Source organism: Alligator mississippiensis, chromosome 3, assembly GCF_030867095.1.
Source record: "Alligator mississippiensis isolate rAllMis1 chromosome 3, rAllMis1, whole genome shotgun sequence".
In the NCBI taxonomy this organism is placed as follows: domain Eukaryota; kingdom Metazoa; phylum Chordata; order Crocodylia; family Alligatoridae; genus Alligator; species Alligator mississippiensis.
The window spans coordinates 1,828,467-1,854,575 of record NC_081826.1 but is presented as its reverse complement, the minus strand read 5'-3'; the positions used below and the strand labels follow the sequence as shown (position 1 = coordinate 1,854,575).

At 60.6% G+C, this 26,109-nt stretch overlaps 1 protein-coding gene across 2 annotated transcripts in view; it reads left to right on the top strand.

The window, feature by feature from the left end:
- The window catches only part of ARHGAP39 (Rho GTPase activating protein 39), a 167,303-nt gene that overhangs the window by 130,465 nt on the left and 10,729 nt on the right, over positions 1-26,109 (top strand). For both annotated transcript variants that reach the window (XM_059723677.1, XM_059723676.1), the window contains 4 exons: positions 1,466-2,870; positions 5,675-6,236; positions 20,452-20,544; positions 24,347-24,420. In XM_059723677.1, coding sequence (XP_059579660.1) covers positions 1,466-2,870; positions 5,675-6,236; positions 20,452-20,544; positions 24,347-24,420 — 2,134 coding nt within the window. The remainder of the gene's footprint in view (positions 1-1,465; positions 2,871-5,674; positions 6,237-20,451; positions 20,545-24,346; positions 24,421-26,109) is intronic.

Sequence of the window (26,109 nt, the reverse complement as noted above, 5' to 3'; positions counted from 1 at the left end):
TGCCAGCCCCACGGCTCTGTGACCTCCCCAGCTGGACATGGCTAACTGGGACCCAGGTACGCTGCTGATGGGCTGAGAGCTGGCCCTGGGCTGTCCTGCTCCTCCCCGAGGCCTGCGTCATTTGTGAGCTCAGTCTACCCGACCCGTCGTTTCCCATCTGCATGCGCCCGACCCCGCACTGCAAAAGGCAGAGGGGGTCGGATCAGGCCAGCCGGGGATGACAGGCACCCCCAGGGCTCTGTGCCTCCAGGCAGCAGGGTCACGAAGGGTTAATACTGCTGTAATTATTTCTGCCTGTGAATTATTAACGAGGCGGAACCAGCAAATCCCAATTAGAGCCCACGGAGATGTCGACAGCATGTCAATGTGCCGCGCCTGGGGGACCCTGGGATGCTCGGCCAGGGCGAGGGGCTCAGGCTGGATCTTCCCTGTCGGAGCAGGGAGGCCATGGCAGGGACGGGGGGACTCTGCGTCACTGGGGGTGTCAAGGAGAGCAGTGGGTGGGGGTGATGTAGGTGCAGCGATGCCCATGCTCGGCTATGGGGATGTCCCGGGCTGCTGGCTCCGAGGTCAGACACGGGGTTTGTCTGGGCTGGTTCGGATGGGGCTGATCCTGCCCCAGGACTGGATGTGCCCCCGCAGCTCCCTGCCCATACCACGGCTCTGGGATTTCTATGATTGTTAAGGCAGGGGACTGGCACTGGCCGAATACCAGGACCCTTGTCCCCAGATTCAGGAGGGGCGACCGAAAATGGCTGCGGGCCACGGTCACTTGTGCAAACTCCTCTCTGCATCTAAAGACCCGTGCACACATTAGCACTAAGCACAGTTGCAGGAGTGTGCACGTGTGCACACACATCCATGCACGCACACACTTCCCTCTGTGAGCGGAGCATCACAGTCACAGAGGCCAGGCTGCAGGTGCTCTCAGACCCCTCTGGTGCCTGCGTAGCCCGGTTATTAACTCACACCATGACCTTGCAGGTGGGTTTATCAGGTGCTCAGTGTGTTTGGGGCCAGGACAGACCTGCAGCAAGGGGAGAATCAGGCCGGGGTTGGAAAACTCCCAGGGGTCCGAAACAACGCAGGTGGCAGGTGCTGGACGGAGGCAGGGGGCTGCAGGGCCGGGCAGGAGCGGGGAGATGGTGGGGAAACCACCAGCAGGTGAGTGGGAAGCCATGCAGGGATGCAGAGCGCTTCTGCGCACAGGCCAGGTGATCCCATGAAAGCAGCCGGAAAGCCCCAGGGATGAGGAACGGCCCGACACAGGGCACTGGGGCCGAGGCCAAGCGAGGAGGGAGCTAACGGCTCCGCGATGTCAGTGTTGGGTGCAGGGGGGGGCCGCTCACGCACACTCACGGTGCCCCATGCAGCTAACACCCCCCATAACTCGGCTGTGCAAGAAGCCCTGTCCCCTCCCCGTCCCCGACCGCCTCTGACCGCGGCTCTGTTCTCTGCCCCGCAGGACGTCGTCGCTGCGCTGGAACACGGGCACCAAGGAGCGCATGCTCATCAAGGTGACGGACCGCGAGCCCAGCTTCCTCGCCCACCAGGGCAACGGCTACACCCCCGAGGGCCAGGTGGGCACGCGGGCACGGCGTCCCTCGGGCGGCCAGGCTTCGCCCGGCCTGCAAACCTTCGCACCCGACGCTGACACCTCGGTCTTCTTCCCCGAGAGGAAAGCGTCGCCCTTCCTGAAGCGGGCCGAGCACACGGGCGGCTGCTCCCCGCTGCTGGGCCGCGCCGACGCCTTCTGCTCCCAGGCCCAGCATCGCAAGCACTCGAGCGAGTCGCAGCCGTCCTCGCCGCGCTACGCCTACGAGCCGCCGCTCTACGAGGAGCCGCCCATGGAGTACCAGGCGCCCATCTACGACGAGCCGCCCGTGGACATGCAGTACGAAGCCAGCGGCAGCTACAAGGCCGGCTCCCCGCAGAAGTCGCCCATCCGGAAACCCCACCCGTTCCTGCAGTCGCCCAAGCAGGGCTCCAACTCGCCCTACCAGCAGCTGGTGCTGACCCGGCAGAAGTGCCCCGAGCGCTTCATGAGCCTGGAGTACAGCCCCGCCGGCAAGGAGTACGTGCGCCAGCTCGTCTACGTGGAGCAAGCCGGCGCCAGCCCCAAGCTCAAGACCGGCTTGCGGCACAAGTACTCGCCCAACCCCATCGGCGGCTCCTACTCGCTGCAGCACAGCCCCTGCCTGATGCGGGACCAGCGCCTGGAGATCAAGTCCGGAGACTACAGCAGCATGGAGGGGCCCGACTTCCGGCACGGCTCCCCCGCCGGCCAGGTCTCCATGGGAGAGGACTCCATGTCGTGGTGCAGCCAGCAGGACACCCTGTCTTCCACCGGCTACTCGCCCAGCACACGGAAGAGGAAAAGCCGGAAGCCCTCGCTGTCCCATGACCCCAACACCTCCTCCACGGACGGCTCGGGGGACCGGGACGCGCTGGCCGAGCAGCTGATGGCCGAGGAGAGGCCGCCCACCGGCCCCAACCGGTCCCAGATGAACCGCACGGAGAGCAAGGCGGGCGAAGCCGAGGGCATGGGGCGCAGCTTCCCCGAGCCCTTTCTGGCCCAGGCACGGCTGGCGTGGGAGGCGCAGCAGGCCCACTACCACATGAAGCAGCGCAGCAGCTGGGACTCGCAGAAGGACGGCTCGGGCTACGAGAGCGACGGGGCGCTGCCCCTGCCCATGCCTGGCCCGGTGGTGCGAGCCTTCAGCGAGGACGAGGCACTGGCGCAGCAGGAGAGCAAGCACTGGAAGAGGAACACCTTCGAGAAGCTGGGCTTCCCCCAGATCCTCCTGGAGAAGAGCGTGTCCGTGCAGACCAACCTGGCCTCCCCAGAGCCCTACCTGCACCCCTCCCAGGTAACACACTGGGCCGGGGGGAAGGGGCGTGGGGTAGCTGGACCCAGGGAGCCCATCACCACGGCACTGGGGCCTCATCAGGCGCCTGCAGGCAGCTCCGTGCTCCCGTGGTATACGGTGCTTACCTGCTGTCACGGTGCCGTGCGCCCTTCGGGGCTCCTTGGCGTGGCCTGCACTCACCCTGCGCTATAACGGGGCACCGCCCTATGCAGCGGTCTTTGTTCAAGTCTTGATTACACGCGTGTTGGGGGCAGCGTATCCCCCAAGGACTGCTGTGGGGCACTCCCTCCTTTCTGAGAAGGGGTCACCTCGCTGCCCTGAGCCAGAGGGCACCCCAGAGCCGTAGCTGCTGCGGAGTGGGAACTGCATAGGTCCCTCGAGGCCCTGCTGCTCCAAGCCCTTGGCTTCTACTTCCCCATGCAGCGCTGTGCCCTGCTCTCGATGCCCGGGGGCTTTCTTTCCAAGCAGAGTTGGGACTCTCCCCACTCCCAGTCGTCCCGCGATGCCTCTGGGAACTCGAGGGGTAGCGCAGCAGTCAGAAAGCCCTGGGCACTTTGCAGCAGGGAGGGGAGCTGCAAGGCACATGGTGGGATGGGAGGGGTGCCCCGGGGTGTGCCATGTCTGGAGTCAGTGCGGGCCAAGGAGACAAGGGCACTGCAGCAGGGTGTGGAGCAGGGAAACCATTTAATAAAACAGGCCTGCTCCCTTCCAGCACAGCTCCGGCAGAAGTAGATCCCCTGGAGTAGCTGCACGTCTGTCCACTTCCAGTCCCAGGCAAACGTGAACAGCCGTGGGGCGTGCGTCTGCCCGCCCGCACCCTACGCAGCCCTCCCCTGGGGACTCGAGCTCACAGCCAGCAGGAGACTCGCATCCTCCATGCCCCTGCTGAGCAATGGCGGGGGTCTTGGAGCTGTGCGCTGGGGGGACATCCATGCCGGATGCCCTTTGCGGGGTTTTAAATCAGCGGCATCAGCACGGGGAAGGGGCGAGGCGTGACTGGGGAGCTCAAAGGCAGCCTCTTCTGGTAAACCAGGCAGCAGTAGCAACAGCTTGGAGAATAACATAGGAGGTTGGGCGGCTGCTGCTTCTCCCCGCGGCCTGGAGCATCTGCCCCTGCAAAGAAAGACAGCCACGTGTGGGCATGGTCGTGTGGGGAGGAGACCCGAACCCACCAGGGACTGGGGCAGACCCCAGGTCCGTCCTGCCCGGTCCCCCGTGTCCCCCGGGGCAGAGAGCGGAGCTGCAGGGAGAGTGACCAGGGCTGAGCAGGGTTTCCCCCTGTTCCTCTCTCCCTGCAGCCTCCAGCACTGAGGTCTGATGCCGAGGCCGTGCCCTTCACTCCCTGCTCCAGCACCACCGATGCCCCTTTCCTCTCTGAGCTCTCCCCTTGCAGCCCCGCTGCTCTTTGCCTCTATACCATACAGGCAAAGCTAACACATCAGGGCAAGTATCTTCTAGATTGCTTCACGATTGGAGAGTGCCAGCTGGAAACCAAAACCAACTCTCTTGTACCTGAGCAGAGATAGTAACTGCAAGAGGTGATCACGGCACATGTTGCTTTCTACAGATTACACGACTTTATATTTTTATAAACGCCCTTTTTTATGTAGCTTTTATTAAATACAAAAGTTTTCCAGCCAGGCAAAGTATCGGTGGGAGTGAAGTAGGCTGCACACAGCACACAGTATGTAAGTTGGTAGCAGAGATCCTTCTGGCCCAGGATTATGGAGATTGCATTGAACAAATTCTGCTCCTCTTCTGTGCGGGGAGTATGTTGGAGAGAAGACAGTGCCTGCTTTATGAAATACACGCGGGCCCCCTGAGACTTCGGCCCACGCCGGGTTCTGGGTGGCAGTCGGGGACGTTTTGTCTCAGGCTGCTTCCTCGGATAGAAAGCCATGCCTGCCCCAGTCCTTGGGGAGCTAGAGCATAAACAGGACAGACTTTGCTTGGAGTGCGGCTCCCTCCGGTGCTGAGAGGTGGCCTGGTGCCCTGAGCGTGCTCAGCAGTGTGCTGGTCCTGCCCCAGGGGCTGGCGGGTGGGCTCGTTGTCCTGTGCACGCCTGACTCGTGGTTCAGGACCAACACGATACACCCACCGTGGGCTTCTGCCCTGCCTGGTCCTATTCCAGCACATGGCCCCAGCATCCAGGCTGCACCCCCTTGTATCCCAGGGTGCCTGGGATGGTTGAAGACCTGTGGCCCCAAGAGTGTGGCTGTCCCACCCAGGGGAGCCCAGGGTGAGGGAAGTGTGTCCCCTTCCCAGCCCTGGCCCGAGGCAGGTGAGCTTCCTCTGCAGGCAGGCAGGTGGGGATGAGGACGCGGGGCTGCAAGGTTGGGTCTCCTCGTGGAGGGAAGCTCTCTGCAATGCCACAGCCTGTCTCAGGCTTCGTGTCTGCAGCCCTGGCATGGGGGGAGTGAAAGAAGTCTTGTTGGCTCATCCATGGAGGCCCCGATACGCACGTGGCCCCGGGAGCTCCCTGGCTGGCGAAGCCTGTGACGTGGCATCTACACTTCAGAGCTGCCATGGGCTGAATCAGACCCCAGGTCCGCCCTGCCCCGTCCCCTGTGTCCCACGGGCAGGGAGCGGAGCTGCAGGGAGAGTGACCGGGGCTGAGCAGGGTTTCTCCTGTTCCTCTCCCTGCAGCCTCCAGCATTGAGGGTCTAGGAAATTTGGATTTGGAGGCCGTGCCCCTCACTCCCTGCTCAATAGCAACCTCTCCCTGCCTCTCCGCTCTTGCTGCTCGGTCGTGCTCCGCGTGGGCACGCGCGCTAACCCTGCCTTGTTTGGCTGTTGTTTCGCAGTCGGAGGACCTCGGCGCTTGTGCCCAGTTTGAGAACAGCCGGCAGAACCGGAACATGATGCCCAGCTCCAGCTGCGTCTTCCCCACCTTCAACCTGCGCAAGCCCTCCTCGGAGACGGACATTGAGAACTGGGCATCCAAGCACTTCAACAAGCACACTCAGGGGCTCTTCCGGAGGAAGGTCTCCATCGCCAACATGCTGGCCTGGAGCAGCGAGTCCATCAAGAAGCCCATGATCATGACCAACGACCGCAATGTCAAGAAGGAGGCCTGCGAGATCTTCAAACTGATTCAGATGTACATGGGGGACCGGCGGGCCAAGACGGACCAGCTCAACGTGGCCTTGGAGATTGCCACCAAGGGCTGGAGCGTGCAGGGCCTGCGGGACGAGCTGTACATACAGCTGTGCCGGCAGACCACCGAGAACTTCCGCTACGAGAGCCTGGCCCGGGGCTGGGAGCTCATGGCGATTTGTTTGGCCTTCTTCCCGCCCACCCCCAAATTCCACTCCTACCTGGAGGGCTATATTTACCGGCACATGGACCCGGTGAACGACACCAAAGGTAAGCGAGGAGCCGCCGCCAGCTCCCGCGGGGGGAGTCTGCAGACCGAGCGTGGCGACGAGCCGGCCACAGGCTTTCGCGAGCGTGCCGCGGGGCTGCAGCACTGGCGTCTCCACCCGGCCGCCCCAGAATCCAGCATGAGCTCCCGCCTGAAATGAGCTTGGAACGGGCCTTGCGCTCAGCACCGGGGGCGACTAACATGTCTCCCCAAGCACCACATGCATACACGCACCACACACACGCGTGTCTAGGTCTCCGTGTGCCTCGGCTCTGGCTCTTGCAGTACTGCGGGGTCCCTGAGGTGGGTGGTTGGGGGAATGACGCCGCGTTTCGCTCGCCTCGGGTAGCGGAGGCTCTGTAGCCAGCTGCTGCACTGCTCTCGAATGCGGTGCCTCTCTTGCAGGTTGCCTGGGACCGACCTGCCATCTCCCCGGCTCGGCCGGGGCCTGCATGTGTGAGTCCCATCCCCTGAGAGGAGCCATCTCCCCAGCTCCGCTTTCCAAAGCAGCCGTGCACCCAGGAAACCGCCTGCCTGGTACCCAGCTGCTGAGTGTGGGATGATGACAGCCAGCAGGTCCCTTTCCCTGCCCCACCGTGATTTTGTCTGCGGCACCTTGGGGGCTATCGGTTTGTCTGAGGGCATCCTGGAAGGCACGTGGGGGAAACCAGGAGCTGAGGAGAGGGTGCATTTCTTGGAATAGACCCGTCGACTCAGAGCCGTGGGCTGGCAGGGAGCTACAGAGCCAACCCCCTGTCCGTCTGTCCGTCCGTATCAGTCTGACCAGGGGGAAACTCCTTCCTGACCCCAAATGTGGGGGAAGGGGAACATTAGGTCACTGGCCAGGGATCTGGCATGATTCCTCTCCGATTAGGGGTGTTATCTGCAATTTGGGGTCAGGAAAGGATTTCCCCCCAGTCAGATTAGTACGGACTGGGGGGGTTGCCTTCCTCTGTAGTGGGGGCACAGCCTCAGCCTGGGGTCTCTGGAGCATATTAACAGCCTTTGCAGCAGCAGGACACTGGGTGCCGCGGTCCCCCTGCTTTCCTGGGGGCAGGTTTGGGTGTGACGTCTGGTGCCATCAGGGGTGATGGTAGTTTTACAGAGTTTACATGATGGGTGTGTCGGGGCTGGTCCTGCCTCGGGCAGGGGTTGGACTGGATGTGACCTCTGGAGATCCTTCCTGCCGCGCTGCTCTGTGATTCCCGAAGCTGGGACCGCAAACTTTTGTGTCCGACTCAGCTCCTGCGCACGGCCTGGCCTCGTGCCTCCGGCAGGGCTGACAGTCCCGCTGTCCCAGGTGCAGCTGATCTGGCTTGGGCTCCTCTCCGGTGAGAGTGCAGTGTGGAGAGCCAGCTCCCCACTGCCTTGTAGCCACAGCAGCCCGGCCTCACGCCCCGACGTCTCCAGTCCCCACCCCAGATCCATCGGCTCCTGTGCTGAGCAAGACACATGCACCCTTGGGCAGGGGGATGCTCCAAGCAGCCTCCTCTCCTCAGGTGCACGTGCCCCCATTTATTGCCAGCCTGCCCAGGTCTGACTCCAGCCAGCCCTACCCTTGGCTCTGGGTCCTCATCGGCACAGAGGCAGGAGGTCTTTGCCAACTGGTTTCCAGCTGCACCAAGTGATGGGAGAGCATCTGGGGGAGCAGAGGCAACTGGCAGAGCATGATATGCCCTTGAGTGTCCACGAAGCTGCTGTGGAGAGGAGGGTGATAAGCCCCTTGCAGGAGTCAGAGCTGCCAGCATTAGGATTAGAGCCAGACAGCCCTGCGGTGAGGGGGGAGTCTGGCTCAGCTGTGGCATCTTCACCTGCCGGAGATGCTACCAGGGCCACAGACCCCCCAGATCAGCTCCCAGTTCTGTGTGGCCACGGGCTTGCTTCCTCCGCTGAACCTGCTGAATGTGGGATCACGGAAGAGTAGGGCTCAGCTCTCCCCGCTCCGTCCCGGCAGCATGCTCCAGGGGCCACGGCTCCATCAGCGCTGCAGCTTCCCTTGCCTTCACTAAGAGCAGGACCAAGCCAGAGGAGGCTGGGATCAATTTGCTGTGCTGGGAGGTCAGGCCTGAGTCCGCAGTCTCCTGGGGTAAACCCTTGCGAAGCTCCGGAGTGGTGCCGCCGGCAGGAGGGGAGCAGAGATGAGGGGTCCGCATGCTCTTGATGAGGGGAGCAGGCATCTCCTCGGCTCCCAGCACATGTGCCCGCTGCAGCACTAAGTGCCCCGAGCCAGGTTCTCCAGACGGAGGGGGCCTCCCCTCCACCCACGAGTGTGATGTAGCCGTAAGCTCGCATTCACCGGCTGAGGGGGAATTGCACAGGAACAGCGGCCGTGTCCCACGGGTCCCCAGCTGCATCCCTGGAGCTCAGCGTACGCTAGAGCAGCCCCCAGGCTGCTGGAACAGCGCGTGGGGGAGAACAAGGGGCAGCAGCCAGGCACAAAGCAGATCAGAGGATGCACAGGAGAACTTTACGCCTCTCTCCCAGCCTGTCAAGCACTGGGGAAAGGACAGGCGCTTTCTGACGCAGTTTGCACATGAACAGCGGGGTGGGGAGGTTTCGGCGAAGGCGCTCAGAGCAGCCAGACACTGCACCAGGCAAGGCTCCAGGCAGGTGTGGACGTACACAGCGAGCAGGTGGCATGGAGGCTGGGGGCCGTTGCGGGCCTGACAGCCAACTGGGGAGCCCAGCCCAGGGAGGAAGAGGAGGAAAGCGTCTCACGGCACATCCCTGCATGGCTCCGAGCCGGGAGCGCCTGTCCCGTTCGGTGCATCCTTCCCTGTACGTGCCACCTGCCATATGGCAGCCCCTGTGTCATCAGCCCAGAGCCCGCCCCGCTGTCCAATTACTGCTGGTAATTGGTTATTGCAGACACCATTAGCTCAGGGCTTTTATTTTCGGTCATTAAGCCGCAAGCCATATATCAGCTCCCAACCGCTCCCATCCGACAGCCTAGCTGGAGCATAGGATTGCTCTAACGAGGTGCGAAACTTCATTCAACTGTTTCCTTTTCCTCTTCCCTATTCTGGCTCTGCTCAGCACAAGGCCCCAGCACTGCCCCTGGCAGCCTAAAGCTCTTAAACCCTGCCCTGCAACTGGCAGCAAAGCTCCCCGCGCTCCTCTCCCAGGGCTCCCAGCCTGGCTTGTCCCCAAGCAGCTTTCCCAGCGGCACAGACAAGCATTTCCTCCGTGAGCTGCCCTGGCATTAGCAGCGCCGGGGGCGTTTGGGAAACAGCCCAGTGGAGCAAGTGGCACAGGGTGGGGACTTACCCCAGGGCAGCTGGCGGGTGGTAGCTGCCCGTGTGTCTGCGCTTACCCTGTGGGAAGTGAGAGCTACACTGCAGGGTGCCGGCGTGGGCTAAGCTGCCCCCTGCTTTGCTAGTGCTTACCCTGGGGTAGGAGCGGGCAGCTGGGACCTCCCCTGCCTGCTTTCAGCTCTTTGGCTCGTTCATTTGTCCGACCTGCGGCCCTCTAGGAAAGCACCTGCCAGCTCTGTTCGCAGAGGTTGAGTGGAGTCTCTCCCCAGTCAGAGGTACAGCCCCTTGCACATGTGTGTGCACAACACCCTGCACAGCTGCCCCTGCTCCAGGGCTTCCCCACACCACAGCTCTCCTTCTCCCTGCTCTCGCCGGCTCCATCCGCCTCTCTCTTCTTTATGAAGCACTGTCACAAGGCCCCTCGGCCCCAGCCGGACAGTCCCAGCTTGGCTGCACAGGGCGCAGGCGTGGATTAATGCAGAAGGGGGAACCCACCAGGCCACTGCTTTAGCTGTAGCCCTGAGGGCAGTGCAGCCCCTGGTCCCTTCTCCCTGCTGGCAGCTGGGGTTGGCACCTGGCAAGGGCTGGGCTTGTGCAGCCATGGTCTGCCAAGATGCAGACGGGAAGATTTTGCAGACAGAGACAAGTTGCAAGAAAGCAGGTTTAGGTTGGATCTTAGGAAAAGCTTCCCTGGCCAAGCAGGGAGGCAATAGGAGAGATGCCAGCGAAGGGCAGACTCTCCGTTGCTGGAGGGGCTCAGGGAGGGTGACAGGCACTGGGCGGGGAGGATCTAGGTGCAGCGATGCCCATGGTCTGCTGTGGGGATGTCCCAGTCTTCTGGGCTTTACTGGTTGCCATGTGGGGCTGGGAGGGAATCCCGTACTCCCCTTCCTGCTCCATGTGTCGGGGTTTTAAGCCTCCTCCAGAGGTGCTGGGTACTGCATCCCGGGCTGGGGATGGGGCTGGGCTGGGCCAATGCTCCTGCTGACACCAACCCCGCAGGATCCTGGCTGGAGGGTCTTGCCCACGTGCTCAGGTTCATCCTGATGCTGCACTGGGGCAGGAAGGGATTTCCCCCCTGCTCAGACTGGTGCAGACTGGGAGGTTTTGCCTTCCTCTGCAGCCAGGACATTGGCAGCCACGGCCCCCCTGTATCCCAGGGGCAGGGTGGGGGCGATGTCTGGGGCTGTGTCGGGGGCGACTGTGTCGTGCAGCTCTGAGGTCAGACATGGGTTTGCTTGGGGGGTTTGGACAGGGCTAATCCTGCGTCAGGTTGGGCTGGATGTCACCCCACAGCTCCCTGCCAGCCCCACTGCTCTGGGATCCTCTGTGATCCGGTGAGAAGTGGAGTACAATGATGTGACCACCTGGATCCCGTCTGGCCTTGAGGTCTAGGCACCCCTGGGTATGTCCCAGGCTCAGGTTTGGGGCGACTTTAAGGCATCTCTTCTTGTACCCCTAGCCACGCAAGCCTTCCTGTCTCATTGGTGTCACCCCAGGGTAGCACAGAGGGAGACAAGTAGCGGGAGGACTGGTTCATAGAAAAGGACCAGGAAAAACTCCAGCAGGGCCCTAGGACCTGCACCCACTGCTTGTCTCTCCCATGCTGCACCAACCTGCAAAAGGGGCCAAGCTCCTCTCGATGCTCAGAGGAGCCTCGGGGCGTGGGGTGCTGGGGGCTGAGCAGAGGAGGTGTTTAATGCAGATGTTTAATGAGCCTCCTGCCTGCAGGGTGGGGGTTTGCAAGCCAATAGGTTGGCAAAAAGAGGCCTAAAGGATTTGGAGGCTAGGGTAGGAATAGGGTAGGATTTGGAGGAGCTGGGTAGGAATAGTGTCAGCAGATGGAGCTGGGCAGGTGATGGAGAAAGGACTCCAGAGCTCTCCCCTGAAGCCGGAGAGGTGGAGATGCAATTGAAATGGGGTGAAGGCCAGGCCCGGCCCAGCCCCGCTCCCCGCGTTTGGGGCAGAGCCAGTGCAGATGGCAGTGGAGGCAGAGACCTGCCAATGCAGCATTTCCCCCGGAGTAAGCGTTCAGCGGCGTCTTTTCGAGGGCAGAAGCCCTTGGCGGGGGGTGGAGGATGTTTGCTGGATGCAGGGCCACTTATGGGTTTGGACTTGATTTGGCTTGGAACACGAAAAATGTCTTTAAAAATAACAAAAAAAGTCTTTCCGAGGGCAGACAGCACGGCAATGGAGGCTGTGTCCCGCCGTTGTTCCCGCAGTCGCAGCTCCCTTTCTCCAGAGACAAAGCCCCTCTCTGCTGGCCAGCTGGCCCTAGCCCATGCCTCAGGGCCCGCGTGTGGGGGCCAGGCCCCGGACAGCTGGGCCGGACACACAGGGCTGCTTGTTCCCTGCAGCTCAGCTCCTTCCTCTGGGTGGGGAGGGTGAGATCGCAGTCCCTGGCTTGTGCCGCGTCCCTGACCTAGCTGATAGCACACGGGACAGGGGCTTCATGCCCATGGCCTGGGGTAGAGGTCTGCTGGGCCAGCTCCAGGGCATGGGTCCCTCTGGGATACGCTGAGCATGATCCATTGCAGACAGGCCACCCTGCCCTTCTCCCCATGCCTGCCTGGCACCTGAGCCCCAGCCCCAGAGCCTGGGCTCGCTGTAGTCCTGGGTCCCTCACATCCTGCCTCCACAGACAAAAGGAATCTAGTCCTGGCATTTTGGGGGCTTCCAAGGGGCCAAATTCCCAAAGCCACTAACGATCAGGAGCAAAAACAAATCAGAGGGAAAATGTGAGTAACGACCCTTCCCAAGTGAGAGAGGAAGTGTGCGACAGGGTGCTCAGCGCTCCTGTCCCTTTAAGAGGGGAAGAGGCTGCCTGAGAAGCAGCCTGCAGGTGTGGCAAGGGGGCCAATAAGAATCACCAGACCAGAAGGGGGCGGAGCTTGAAGCATATAAGCCCGGGCCCTGAGCGGGTCAGGCAGTCCAGCCCTGAGAGCTGTGGGGAGAGGAGCTTCTGGGTCACATCTGAGCTGGGGAGAAGTAACTGGTGGTTTGTGGCAGGGGCGAAGGGGAGGTGAGGAGGTCCCAGCCGGGCCAGGAGCCTGTAGCCCAGGAACGGAGCGTGTCAGCAGGAACAAGTATCATCTGCAAGGCATGGGCATGGTGTAAGGGGTGGTGTAAAACGCCCCTTACAGCAATGAGCATGCACACCAGTGCTCAAGGGAGATGTGACCTGGGGAGCCGCGGGGCAGCCTCCCTTTCCTACAAGTGTCATTTCCTCAAGGAGTGGCAGGCGAGGGGAAGGGGAGATCGCCCACAGCAGGCCAGGTTGGCGAGGATTGCGGGGGTCTCCAGGGGCATGACGGCCAGCCCTGGAGACGAACCCTGTTACACAGTGCAAAGTAACCACGCCGGATTTGTGACTGGGAGAAGGGGGCAGCTGGGGCGGTCAGGAAGTGCCGGCAGGTTGTGCAAGAGGTTCGAGGTTTCCGTGCTGCTGCCCCTAGAGCGTTCCCGGCACGCAGGCCTTGGCCCAGAAAGTCAAAGGCGATAGGGGGAGGGCAGGAACAGGCACGGCCAGGCACTCGCCGCAGGTTTACCTGGCTTTAAAGTCTCACTTTAGCAAGTTCTGTCACCTGCCGTTCCATCCCAGATAGCCCCGTTCGCACCTTGCCCTTGACCACGTGAATAACCACCATACCAAAATAACCATTAACTATAATGTGCAAGGAACCAGCGTCATTAAAGCAGTGGGGCTGGAAGGGACTTGCGGGGGTCACTTCTAGTCCAAGCCCTGCCTGAGGTCAGGCCTGTCCAAACAGCCCAGACAACCATCACCTACACTCTACATAAAACAACCGTCGACCCTGACACAGGACCCGACGCTGCCCCAGGGAAAGCGGGGGGATAATGGCAGCCAACCTCTTGCTTTTATGAAAGGTTGCCAGTATACACTTGAGAGATCCCAGGCAGAGGCCGTGCCCCTGCTGCAGTGGAAGGCAAATCCCCCAGTCCAGACCAATCTGACCCCAGGGGAAAATCCCTTCCTGACCCCAATGCAGCACCAGTTTGACCCTGAGCGCAGGGGTAAGACCCTCCAGCTTGCACAGCCCGGCCCCATCCCCAGCCTGGGCTGCAGCAGCACCCAGTGCCTCTGGGGGAGGCTTCAAAACCCCCTGACACGTGATCAAGTAGAACCTACTGTACAAGGTGAGGAGAGCGAACGTCTAATCCCGCTGCAGAAAAGGCAGCTCTTTCAATAAATAGTTCATGGTTTCATAGTTGGTCGGGTTGGAAGGGACCTGAGCAGATCATCAAGTCCAACCCCCTGCCATGGCAGGAAAGGATGCTGGGGTCAAACGACCCCAGCCAGATGTTCATCCAGCCTCCTCTTAAAGACCCCCAGGGTAGGAGCCAGCACCACGTCTCTTGGAAGTTGGTCCCAGATCCTAGCTGCCCTGACAGTGAAGCAGCGCTTCCTGATGTCTAGTCTGAATCTACCCTCTGCCAGCTTGTGACCAGTATTTCTAGTCACTCCTGGGAGTGCTCGGGGGAACAGGGACTCCCCCAATGCCTGCTGGTCCCCCTTGGACAGTTTATAGACAGCCATCAGATCCCCCCTCAGCCTTCTCTTGTGGAGGCTGAACAGGTCCAGGTCCCGTCGCCTCTCCTCATAGGGTCTGCCCTGCTGCCCCCTGGCCATGCAGGTGGCCTCCTCTGGCCCCTCTCCATGCTGGCCACATCCCTCCTGAAGTGCAGCGCCCAGACCTGGACGCAGTACTCCAGCTGCAGAGGATGTGCATTGCTCCTTGATGTAGAGCACCACACCCCTGCCTTTCCTCCCTGTTCTATCCTGCCTGTACAGCCCTGTCATTTGTCCCCTGCCGTTGGAAAGCATCAGGCTGACGTACTTCTTGCTGATGGTGAGAGGGGAATACCTTCTGTTCTGTCAGGAGCTGCTGCTATCAAGCATTTTTTTTAAATCGTCAGGTCCAGGTAACTTGTGCCCAAGAGCAATACGCATATTAGGTGAGGAGCAGTCTGAGCCAGTCATCTCGAGATTTAATGCATCTTGGACCAATGGAAAAAAAACGAATATTTCTGCCTGGAAAAATTATAGAAAGGCTGATACAGGAGGCAATCAATGAGCAATGGGAGGATGCTGGTATGAATAATACTCATGGGGTGTGTCTACACATGCATTTACACCGACTTAAATTTACTGCGCAGTAAGTTACTGCGCAGTAAGCTAGAACAGGCTGGCTTCTACATGTGCAGGCATTAAAGAACATTAACACTGAGTGTGGACTGACTTGGGACTAAAGTTAGTCCCAAGTCAGTCCAAACACACAGTGTTACTGTGCAGTAAGGCGTCTACATGTACATCACTGTGCAGTAACTAACCAGGTGTAAATTTGATACCTGCATGATGCAGGTATCAAATTTACACTGAAGTTAGCATAAGTCTCTGTATTAACTGCACAGTACAGGTGTGCACATGTAGATACGCACCTGTACCGTGCAGTGATTTCAGTTACTGCGCAGTAAATGCACACGTGTAGACGTGCCTGTGGTGGTGTAGCTGTGATGGTCCGGGGAGCGTGCTAGAAGCAAGATGTGTGTGGTGATTTATAGATTCATAGAGTCAGAAGGGACCTCAGTGGGCCATCTAGTCCGACCCCCTGCCCCTGGCAGGCAAGAAAAGGGTCACCAAACCTGGGACCATGTGATCCCAGCCAGGTGCCTGTCCAGTCTCTTCTCGAAGACCCCCAGGGATGGGGCGAGCACCACCTCCCTTGGGAGCCCGTTCCAGATCCTGGCAACCCTGACTGTGAAGAACATTTTTCTAATGTCCAGTCTAAACCTACTCGCCGGTAGCTTATGGCCATTGCTCCTTGTCGTTCCAGGGGGTGCCCTGGTGAACAGATCGTCGCCTACTTCATGTTGCTCCCCCCTTATGGATTTGTACGCCGCCACAAGGTCCCCCGTCAGCCTTCTCTTGGAGAGGCTGAAGAAGTTAATGTCCCTTAGCCTTTCCTTGTAGGGCCTTCCCTGCAGGCCTCTAATCAGGCAAGCGGCTCTTCTTTGGACCCTCTCCATGTTGTCCGCATCCCGCTTGAACCACGGCGCCCAGAGCTGGACACAGTACTCCAGCTGCAGCCTGACCAGTGCCGCGTAGAGCGGGAGGATCACCTCCCTGGACCTGTTTGTGAAGCACCTACGGATGCACGACAAGGTGCGACTGGCTCCGCCGACTGCTCCATCTCATTGATGACTCATGTTCATCCTGGAGTCTACAGTGACCCCAAGATCTCTTTGTGCCTCAGTGGAGCTGAGAAGGTCGCCCCCCAGCCTATAGGTACGATGGCAGTTCTTCCTCCCTAGGTGCAGCACCTTGCACTTGTCCTTATTGAATTGCATCCTGTTGCTCTCCGCCCGCTTCCCCAACCTGTCTAGGTCAGCCTGGACCTGTTTCCTCCTCTCCAGAGTGTTAGCTGCACCCCATATTTAAGTGTCATCCATGAATTTGGACAGGGTGTTTCCCACCCCCTCATCCAGATCACTGATGAAGATGTTGAACAGCGTCAGCCCCAGACCTGAGCCCTGAGGGACCCCACGGCCCACATCTTTCCAGTTTGGCACCGACCCGTCCACCACCATCCTCTGAGTGCGACCCCGGAGCCAGTTTGCTACCCAGTCTACCATATGATCATCCATGGCAAGTCTCAGCTTATTAATAAGGATGGTATGGGATACCGTGTCAAAGGCCTTCTTGAAGTCCAGATAGATAACATCCACCTTGACTCCTGCATCTAAACAATTGGTGGCCTTGTCATGATATCTTCTGTTGGCCCAGGTGCAGATGTGGGAGAGATGTTAGGCAAGTTTTTAGGCACAAAATGCTCTTCCTTGGGTTGGAACAGAGCAGAGACACCCTGAGCTAAGTCGCAGCGGCACTGTGACTTTAGTTTAACTCCATTTTATAAGTGGAAATAGATGGAGAGAGGTCAGTCAACCCATGATGGAGAGAGAAGTTAGCAGAAGTAGCCCCAAGAGAGGCAAGAAGCAGTTGGAATAGATGAACCCAGTGTGGGAGCGGGTGGCTGGCAGGGACCCCCCAGCTATTGTCTGCGTTTAGTCCTTGGTTTTTAGAGTCTGGTCAAGTTAGGGATTTTTATTCCCGGCTTTGAAAGGCCTGGGTCAGTTTTGCATGAGTACGAGGACTGCGTGATAGAGACACGGGTTCTGGGAAGAGTTGGTCCGGCTCGTGGCCCGAGTTTCTCGCCACTGCTTTGTTGGGATTTTGGTGCGGCTTCCCCCTGGATTCCTGCTTCTCAGGCCGTGAGGCTGGCTCCCTACGAAGTCCCTGACTGCAGCCGTTCATTAGGCACGAGCTTTCCTGAGCTCAGAAGGCAGCAAAGGGCTTTGGGGATTGATGACAGGCTGCCAGAGCACAGGGGATGCTTCAGACCTGCCTGGCTTGTGCATGGCTCAGATCAGAGGGCCGCTGTCCTGCAGCTGCAGGGCTGCATTTGAGAGGTCTCCCCGGCACGCAGACCCCGCAGGCGGCTAGTCCAGTGCATGCAATCTCCCTCCTTTGGCTGCTCCAGAGACTGCCCTCCACGACCTGTGCCTTGCAGTCACCTCGTGGTATTATTGCCCTCGGTGCAGACACACAACACACTTATCCCAGGGGAAGTTCCCTTTACTCTGGGATAGAAGCGAAGCAGGTTCCCAGTACTCGGCTGCACACCAGTGTGAATCCAGTCCACTCCGGGGCAAAGTTACCCTGGAGAAAAGGAGAAGTAACTATACCCTGGGGTACCTGTCATGTGTCTGCTCCTCCGCCCCCTGCCAATGCATGGTATCTGCATGAGTGAGGCCTGGCTGCAAACTTCCTGCTGCTTCTAAAGCCCAGGCCCCAGTCGTGCTGTCCGTACAGGCGTCCGTCCATCGGGTCTGTCTGGGGTGCAGCCTGGACAGCCTGTGGGATCCAGGGCCCGGTCCTCTCCTGGCTCCACGGTGGCTCAGGGTTGCTCTTGTGCTGGCTAAAAGGGTGGGAGCTTCGTGACACCTCCCACGTATGGCTTCATACCCTCTGGCCCCGGATAGTAGATGCCAATGAGTCAGCCTTGGGGCTGTCCAGCAGGCCTCACGGCAGCAGCCAAGGCCCTGTCCTGCTCATCTATCTGTCTGTGGTGGGCAGGGGGCATTGGCAGAGCTCAGGCTGACATGCTGCTGGTGGTAGAGCGGCCCAATACCATGGCAAAGGGGGCCTGAGATGGTCCTGGGCAAGACGTCCCCCTGCCATGGGGTGCTAGAGTGCCACAGGGCCCCCAAATGCCCATGAGCTTCAGGGAGAGAGAGCAGGGGGAATGGAGATACCCAGGGCCTTGCCCTCCTTCCATCATTCTTCCCACTTCTCAGATAGGGAAACTGAGGTTCAAAGGGACAGGGCCTTCCCTGAGCCACGGAAAGGTGGCATCAGAGCCGGGGCTGAGGCGCTGCCTGCCAGCTCTGTGCTCACGGCATTAGTGTCTCTGTCCCCAGCTTGGGCTAAGCCTGGTGAGGAGGGTAACCTCAGCTTCTGGCTGCCCGCCAGAGCCAACCAAGGGGGTCAAGACTGGTGGCACCCGGGGCCAGTCCCCTGGAGAGGCAGCCTCTACCTGGGGGAGCCGTGCCCCTGGGGACATTGCAAACAATGTGTTGAAAGATCTCAGGAGCGGCGGGGCACCAGCTGGGCGCAGGGAGCTCTTGGGGGGCAGCGGGGAAGTCTATTGAACCTGTAGTATCTTTCTCATGCCATGGTGGGCATTAACGGGGTATCCTGGAGGGTGCCCAGTACTGCAGGAGCCCCAGCCAGAAGGCTGGACTACACGGTACACACATCCGCACGGCTGTTGCATCCATTGGGTCGCACACACACGCACACACACACACACACACACGTGTGCATGCACACACACTGTCTCCCCCTCACCTGCCTGAGGCAGGCACGTGAAGCTCATTTCAGTCTCTCCGCCTGGCTGGATTCAGGTTGTGGCCAGGCCAGCTCCAAAAGGCCGCGTCCAGCCTCACCCCTCTGTCCCGCCGCCCCCAGGAGCACCGGCTGTCCCCCCCCCATTCCACCGCACACTTTATGATTTTGTTTGGTTCCCCTATTGAGTTTGGTTTGTGTTACTTTTCCCCATGTCATTTTTTGTTGGCGGGAGCCCTGGTTTCCAACCCGCTGGCACCGGGGCCTTCTGAGGAGACGTGAGCTCGAGGGCCTGCACCTTACGGGGTCACTCACAATCCTCCAGCCTTTTCCAGCAAGGGCCAGTCACTCAGCTCCATCCCGAATGGGACGGTTGCCTTTTTCCCGTCTCAGGTCCCCTACGGTTTCAGTCTCTCCTGCTGTACAGAGTGGTTGGGGAAGCCTGTCAGCAATGATCGCTGTCAGTAGATCTCCCAGCTTTCTCAGAAGTGCCCCGTAAACGCAGCCATTCGGCCCAGGCAGGGCACCGTCAGCAGGCAGAGAGCGCCAGCGGTGCCAGAGCAGAGGGGCCCAAGGGAGCTGCCTGGAGTCACGCAGCAGGGATGGGTCGAGCCTTGGAAATAGACCCCAGACCCCAAGCATCGTGGGACCAGGCCCAGCAGAGGTTTAACTACACGTAGTGGGCACGGCCTGGGTGTGTAGGGCAAGAAGAGCAGAGAGAAGGGGCAGACAGGGCCCTCTGGGTTCTGTTCCACCCGAAAAGTGTCTGATTCTGGTCCCCACCCTCAAGTCCCTGAAAGGGATAATGCAGAAGGTGGGTAGGCTCCTCGCTGCTTTGCATGACTCGGTCATAAGGGTCAGGTGCCACCGTGTTCCCACGGTCTGGATTTTCCAGGACCTGAATGTGACAGAATAGACTCGCACTAAGGGCCCTGGCACATGTTACCTTTAGAGCATGATTCAGGTGTGAGATATGCCATAAATAGACACTCTGCCGCACGAGAAAGCCAGTTGATGGCATGGTAATGTCACAGACAAGCCACAAAGATGGTCCACGTATAACGTAGAACATCTCTGTGGCTTGTTTGTATCGCGCCATCAATGGAACGTGTGATGGGTCGGGGTGAGCCATGACGGATCCCAGCGTTCAGCTGTGTGCCAGGAATCGGCATGGGGCAGCCCCTGGGGTCTGGGACACAGCTGCCCCCTCCCGGCTCAGTGGGACTGGGCAGGGAGCAGTCCCAGGTGCTGGATCCAGTGCCCTATCCTCAGAGACATATTGGTGTGCCAGGAGCCTGACATCAGGGAAAATCTCCCCAGGTCTCTGGCTCAGACCTTTAAAAAGCAAGTGTGATGCTGGGAGCTCCCAACTGCACACCCGGGCACCCGTGGAAGTGCCCACGGGAGCAGCAGCTGGGCAGACAAGAGCTCCCCGCTGCCCGTGCAGCTCGAGTGCAGTCTGCAGGACCAGGCCTGGCCACGCCAGGCTCCCCCCATGCCAGCAGCTGGTGATGGCCCACATGGGCATGAAGAATTTTATGCCCCATCCCCAAACTCGCTGACCTGCCACGCGCATCAGGCATAAGACTCCTCAGCCCCCAGCTGCGCAATTGCCTTAAGGTCTGCCGGCAGCCTCGGGCACCTGCGTCCAGTAGACGCCCAATGGGTGCAATAGGATCTGGCTCCTAGCTCAGCCCCCTGCTCTTGGCAGGATGCCTCTGGCTACACAAGTGATGCTGCGGGAGGAACCGAACCCCAGACTGAAACGTTTGCCCCTGAGTGCCCGCCGCTAGGCCCCTGCCACGGCTGCGGATCCCAGGGTGGCGTTTCCCGAGGCGCCGGAGGGGCCTGGCTGGGATCCCGTTGGCCCAGGTTAAAGTGAACGCCCGACAAGCCACGTCTCCTCCTCCCGTGCCCATACGAAGGCCAGTCGCTGGCCCCTGCGCATGCCGCTGGCTTGGCCCCCGGGGCTCCCGCGCCGCCATGCTCTCGTTTGCGTTGCGTTCTGTTGTCCTCATCGTTGTGTTTGCTCCCCAGTGACCCAGCACATTAAAGAGCTCCTGGACAGGAACAGTAAGAAGAAATCCAAATTGAGAAAGAAACCCAAGCCCTATATCGAGGAGCACGATGGTAGGGTCCCCCTCGCCTTCCTGCTGCCGCTCTCGCCACCTGCCACCTGCTTCTCTCCAGCCTTTCACCACTCTCCCCCCACCCCTCCTCCTCCTCCTTCACGGCTCTTCGTCCCCCTAACCTCTCGCTGGGTCTGTGTCTGCGTCTGCACACGGGATGAGACGGAGAGAGCTAGACCCACCCTGGGCTGCTCCATGCACTGGGTTAGACCCAACGGCGGTCGATCCGGGCTCATCCCAATGCAGACAGGGCCTGTGCTTGGTGCAGCTGCTCTCACGGCTGGGGGCGGTGAATGGAAAGGGGGTGAGCAGCAGCAGCAGGGCCCCCGAGGGGTCCGGCCCAGCGCGGAGTCACACCGCGACTACGAAGTAGGGATGGTTCTCGCGGCCCAGCTGGGGCAGAGATCTCAGCCCCGCACCTGTTGCAATGAGGAGGATTGGGTTCACGGGCTCGTTAGCAGGCGTGGAAGTGAGGGGGGCGGGGGCAAGGTAATTAGCCAGAGCCAGGTAAAAGAAGGAGTTTGCTTGTTGTTTGCAGGGTGGTGGTTGGCTCTTAGGGGAGGACCTGAGTGGCAAGGGAAGGGGGAGCTGGGCTTGGCCGCATCCAGCCTGGCTCTGGGACCTACCCCTCTACAAGGGAAACGTGAAAACAGAGGTTGGAGCTTCGGGAAAATGCAGCGAGGCCCCTGAACGGGGAGACGCGGGGAGGGCTGCACCGAGCCACCAGCAAGCGGGCAGTGGGGCTGCTGCAGTGGGAGAGGATCTCTGTGTTCACCTCTCTGTGTGCATGTGCGAAGTGGGGGAGACTCGCCTCTGTTTCCTCCGTGCCCTGTACCTGCACAACCCACAGGCCTTGCCAGCCCGGGTCGCCTTCCCTCTGGCCCAGAGGCAGTGCTCCCCTGAGCCCCACACCCCTGCCCAGGCACACGGGGTAACTCCCACCTCCTGTCCCATCTGCAGGGGGGTGGCTTGTAGGATGCTGCCCCAGCACCTGGTCTGGGGCTGCCTTCAGGGCAGCGGCGTCCATGCGGTGGGCAGAAGGGGCAGCAGGGGACAGGGCATCTAGGAGCGTTGGTGGCCACCCCATCTGGATCCCTGGCCGGGCCTTTGGAGCAGCCAGAGTGGGGGGGCGCTGCCTGCGGACAATCCCCCCAGGCTTGGGGCAGGTCCAGCTCTGCTGGAACTGAGCATCAGGACAGGCTAGTGGGATCCCCAGCAGATGCCATCAGTGACTGGACATGGCATCCGCTATCCTCTCTGTAGCAACTGCATGCCTGCAAGAGCTCCCAGCAACTGTGGATAAGACCTAAACTGGAAGACAGGGCCGATAAGCACCTTTTTAGACTAGCCCAAAATAAGGGGGAGAGGGAGAGATCACAGGCTTTCATGAAAACAAGTTCACTTCAGATGCTGTGAAAGGATGGCACGGAGCAGAGCATCGAGTGGAGCGCGTGCTTGGGTAGCTGGGAAGGCACGGGGAGGGGGCAGACAAGCAAAGAAGCCCCCAGAGCAAAGGGGTCACAAAAGCTAATCCAGGTAAAGGAGTAAGAACCGCAGTTCCTGTTTAAACCATGCTCGCTGAATCATAAAAATGAGGTTGAAGGGAGCTCAGGGGGTCACATCTAGTCCAACCCCTGCTCCAAGCAGGACCAGCCCCAGCTACATCATCCCAGCCAAGGCTTTGTCTACCTGGGTCTTAGACACCTCCAAGGATGGAGAGTCCACCACCTCTCTGAGTAACCTGTCCCAGTGTTTCACCACCGTCCTTGGGACAGAGTTTGTCCTAATATCCAACCTCAGCCTCCCTTGCTGCAGCGTGAGCCCATTGCTCCTTGTCCTGCCATCTGCCCCCGCTGAGAACAGCCCAGCTCCATCCTCTTTGCAGCCCCCCTGCAGGGAGGTGAAGGCTGCTACTCAATCCCCCTTGGTCTTCTCTTCTCCAGACTCAATCAGCCCAGGTCCCTCAGCCTCTCCTCACCAGTCCTGTCCCCAGCCCCACAACCATTTCCATTGCCCTTCACTGGACTCTCCAATGTGTCCACAGCCTTTCTGTAATGGGGCCCACAGCTGGACACAGGACTCCAGATGTGGCCTCCCCAGTGCTGAATAGAGGGAAGAATCACTGCCCTCGATCTGCTGGCAACGCTCCTACCGATGCAGCCCAGGATGCCGGTCGCCTTCTTGGCACCCAGGGCACACTGCTGGGTACTGTTCAGCTTCTTGTCCCCTGTCCCCCCAGGTCCTTTTCTGCAGAGCTGCTGCCCAGCCCGTCACCCCCAGCCTGCACCGGTGCATGGGATTGCTCCCTCCTCGGTGCAGGACTTTGCACGTGTCCTTGTTGAACCTCCTGAGATATCTCTTGGTCCAATCCTCCAGTGTGTCAAGGTCTGAATCCTAGCCCTACCCTCCAGTGGAGGACTTAACACCACCTAGCCTGCAGATGGTTTCTTGTTCTGCATTTTCCCATTCAAACGGGGATTTTAAAGTATTCCACCTGAGCTCAGCGACGGAGCTGAGCTGCGTCTGGAGCAGGGATGGATGCCGGCTGTGTCTGGAGTGAGGATCCTCCTTGCTCCAGGATGCAGGGCCAGGGAACATGTGTCCTGGAGGTCAGTGCATTCCTGGCAGTTCAACAGCCTGGACAAGGAGGAGCAGAATTGCACTTTGACACCTACGTCCACTTACAGGAGGGATGGCTGGGATCAGAGCTGGCCCGGGCACCAGCCATGATGGACTCTCCATCCTTGGTGGTTTTGAAGACCCGGGTAGACAAAGCTCTGGCTGGGATGATATAGTTGGGGCCGGTCCTGCTTGCAGCAGGGGGTTAGATAAGATGTGACCTCCTGAGGTCCCTTCCAACCTCATTTTCTGTGACTCCAACGTTTGCTGCAATCTTGCTGTTACGTGCATTTGCACTGTTGAAATTTGGGATCAGGAAGGAACTCTACGCCATGCTCAGACCGGCAGGACGTTGGCAGCCGCAGTCCCCCTGCTTTCCCTGGGGCAGGGACAGGTGCCGGGTCAGGGCTGTGTTGTGTTGCTCAGAGGTCAGACATGGGGTTTGTCTGGGCTGGTTTGGACGGGGCTGATCCTTCTCTAGGATTGCTATGAAATGTCGCGTGCCCCTATTTCCCTCCTTCACCTGGGCACAGGGAATGCAGGGTTCGGTGCCAAGCCTGGCTGCAGCAGGACAAGGCGAGAGGGGTCTTCAGCATCCTTGAATAGTCTCGGTCCTTGGGAGGAGAGGCTGGGAGGCATCAGAGGGAAGAGGAGGGTGAGGTCTGCAGTGTTGGGGCCCCGAGACCGGACAGGCTGGACAGGGCGCTGGGCTGTGCGAGCTGGAACGGCCCCAGTGCCCCAGGAAACCCTGCACTGCTTGGGACTTCAAGCTGTAATGGGTCTCCCCGGCAGGAGGAACTGGGTGCAGCTCCTTGAGTCGGGGCCACGGAGAACCGGGGCAGGTCGGGATCTTGGTGTGGGAAGAAGCCAGTATTCACCCATCCTGAGCTGGCTTTAGGGGGTCCTGTCAGAGACCAGCCGAGGCCATGGCGGTCCTAGCAAACACCCCCGGGCAGACTCTGACACCAGCTCCAGGTGCAGACACACGCGTGCGATCCTGGGGGAAGCCCCACACGCCAGCCTGGAGGGTCCGGAGCGGCCCGGGCACCCCGGCGGGGCCTGGTTTTGCGTGTGCTCGGCTCTGAAGCCTGGTCCCCAAGCCCGGCTGGAGCCTCCCGGCCGGACCCCCGGCCCTGCCTTCCTCCACTGCGCAGCCTGACGCTCTGCTCTGCTCTCTCTTGCAGGGGTGGCGATCAGCACGTATGCCAAGTACTGCTACAACAAGCTCCAGAAAGCAGCCTTGACGGGCGCCAAGAAGGTATCGTCCCATTTCTCTGCCGTCGGCTCCGCGCCAGGTGCTGTCAGCGAGCGTCTGGCCGGAGCGGGTCCTGGGTGGGAGTGGGGCAGTCTCCCCCAGCCTCCCCAGGGCTGAGGGCCCAGGGCACGTCACATCGGGGGGTTGAAGGAGGCAGAGCGCTGCTGGTGCGTGCTGGGGGGCCTTTGGCTGGGACAAACTGGGGCTGCGGCCGGCATGGTAGCATTGTACAGCCCCTAGCACAGCCCCGCTCCCCGCGCTCGGTGACACATGAGGCGCCTGGGAGCCTGGAGCCGTCACAGTGGCACGGAGGGGCTGGCAGAAGCAGGACCCTTCTCCGGCTCCCATGTCAGGAGCCCAGCCTCGCCGGCTCTGCCCCGGGGGAACTGAAGCACGGGTGGAGGGGGGCGGAGAGTGACTTGCCCAAGGCTGCCAGCTAGCCCCCCAGACCCAGCCGGGTGTCCAGCCCCGCGTCTCTCCCCAGCGCTCCCTCGGGTGCCCTGCAGGGCTGTGGCATCCATCACCGGCTGCACAATGTGGGGGAGAGGCCACCCCCTCCCCGTCAGAGCCAAGGCACCGGAGCAAGTCAGCAAGGGCAGGATCTGGCCCTCTCTGCCCAGGGCAACCATGCTACACCCCCAGCCCCACGCCGGGGTAGCCAGGGGCTCGGGCGGCTTCCGCTCTGCACCAACCAGGCCAGGCCGGAGGCCAGGAGACGTCTTCAGGAGCTGGGCAAGGCTCTCCCCTGCAACGCTGCTGGAGGCAGGCGGCTGAGAAAGCCTGGAGCAAGCTGCAAAAAGCAGGGCAGCTTCCAGGGGACCCCGGGCTCCCCAGGCCCGGGAGCTGTCGACGGTGCAGCAGGGGCAGGGGACTCCAGCGTCTCTGGCAGGCGAGAGATGGAAAATCCCCCTTCCTGGATCTGGGGGAGATGAGTCCCTTGGCTCCTCCGACCGCCGGCGGGAGACATGATACAAGAGCTGGAGAACGGAGAAGGGGGAAACCGCAAAGGGCCCCCAGGACAGACTGGCGGGGAGCCGGCTTCCCGAGGCAGCCCAGCCGCCCTGCTCCAGCGCCTGGGCCTGGGTGAGCTAACGCAAGTGCTCCCCTGAGGTCACCCCACACCATCGGGTATGTTCCCAGTCCTTCCAGCCACCTCCTGGATGACTTGCAAGGGGTCAGCACCTGCCTCCGATCCAGACCTCAGCACGGCTCAGGCTGTTCCCGATCCAGAGTCCAGACTCCCTCGCACGCATCCCGGATACAGCCCAGAACGGCACAGACCCTTTCGAGTGCGGGGGCAAGGGATGGATCATCCACCGCAGCCCCAGTTGCCCTCAGCATCACGGCGGAGCAGCCCGCAGCATCCGCCAGCACTTTCCTCGGACCAGGACTTTGCATTCAGCATATGGAAGAGCTCGCTAGGAGTCCGGCTGCCATCACCCCGGGCCATGGAGGGCCGCATGTCCCTGGCAGCTGCTGGCTGCAAGTCACGGGGTCCTATGAACTGGGGCGGCTAGGGCTGGAGCGTGCAATACCCACAAGCTGCCAAGAGCCAGGGAGCAGACCTTGATGCCAGAGGCATGGCAGCGCCCCACACCCTGCCCAGCCCCCTCTGCAGGGCTCCCAATGCCATGATGGATGATGGAGCATGGGTCCAGCTGCTTCTTGGACTGCCCTCCCCATGCCACAAGG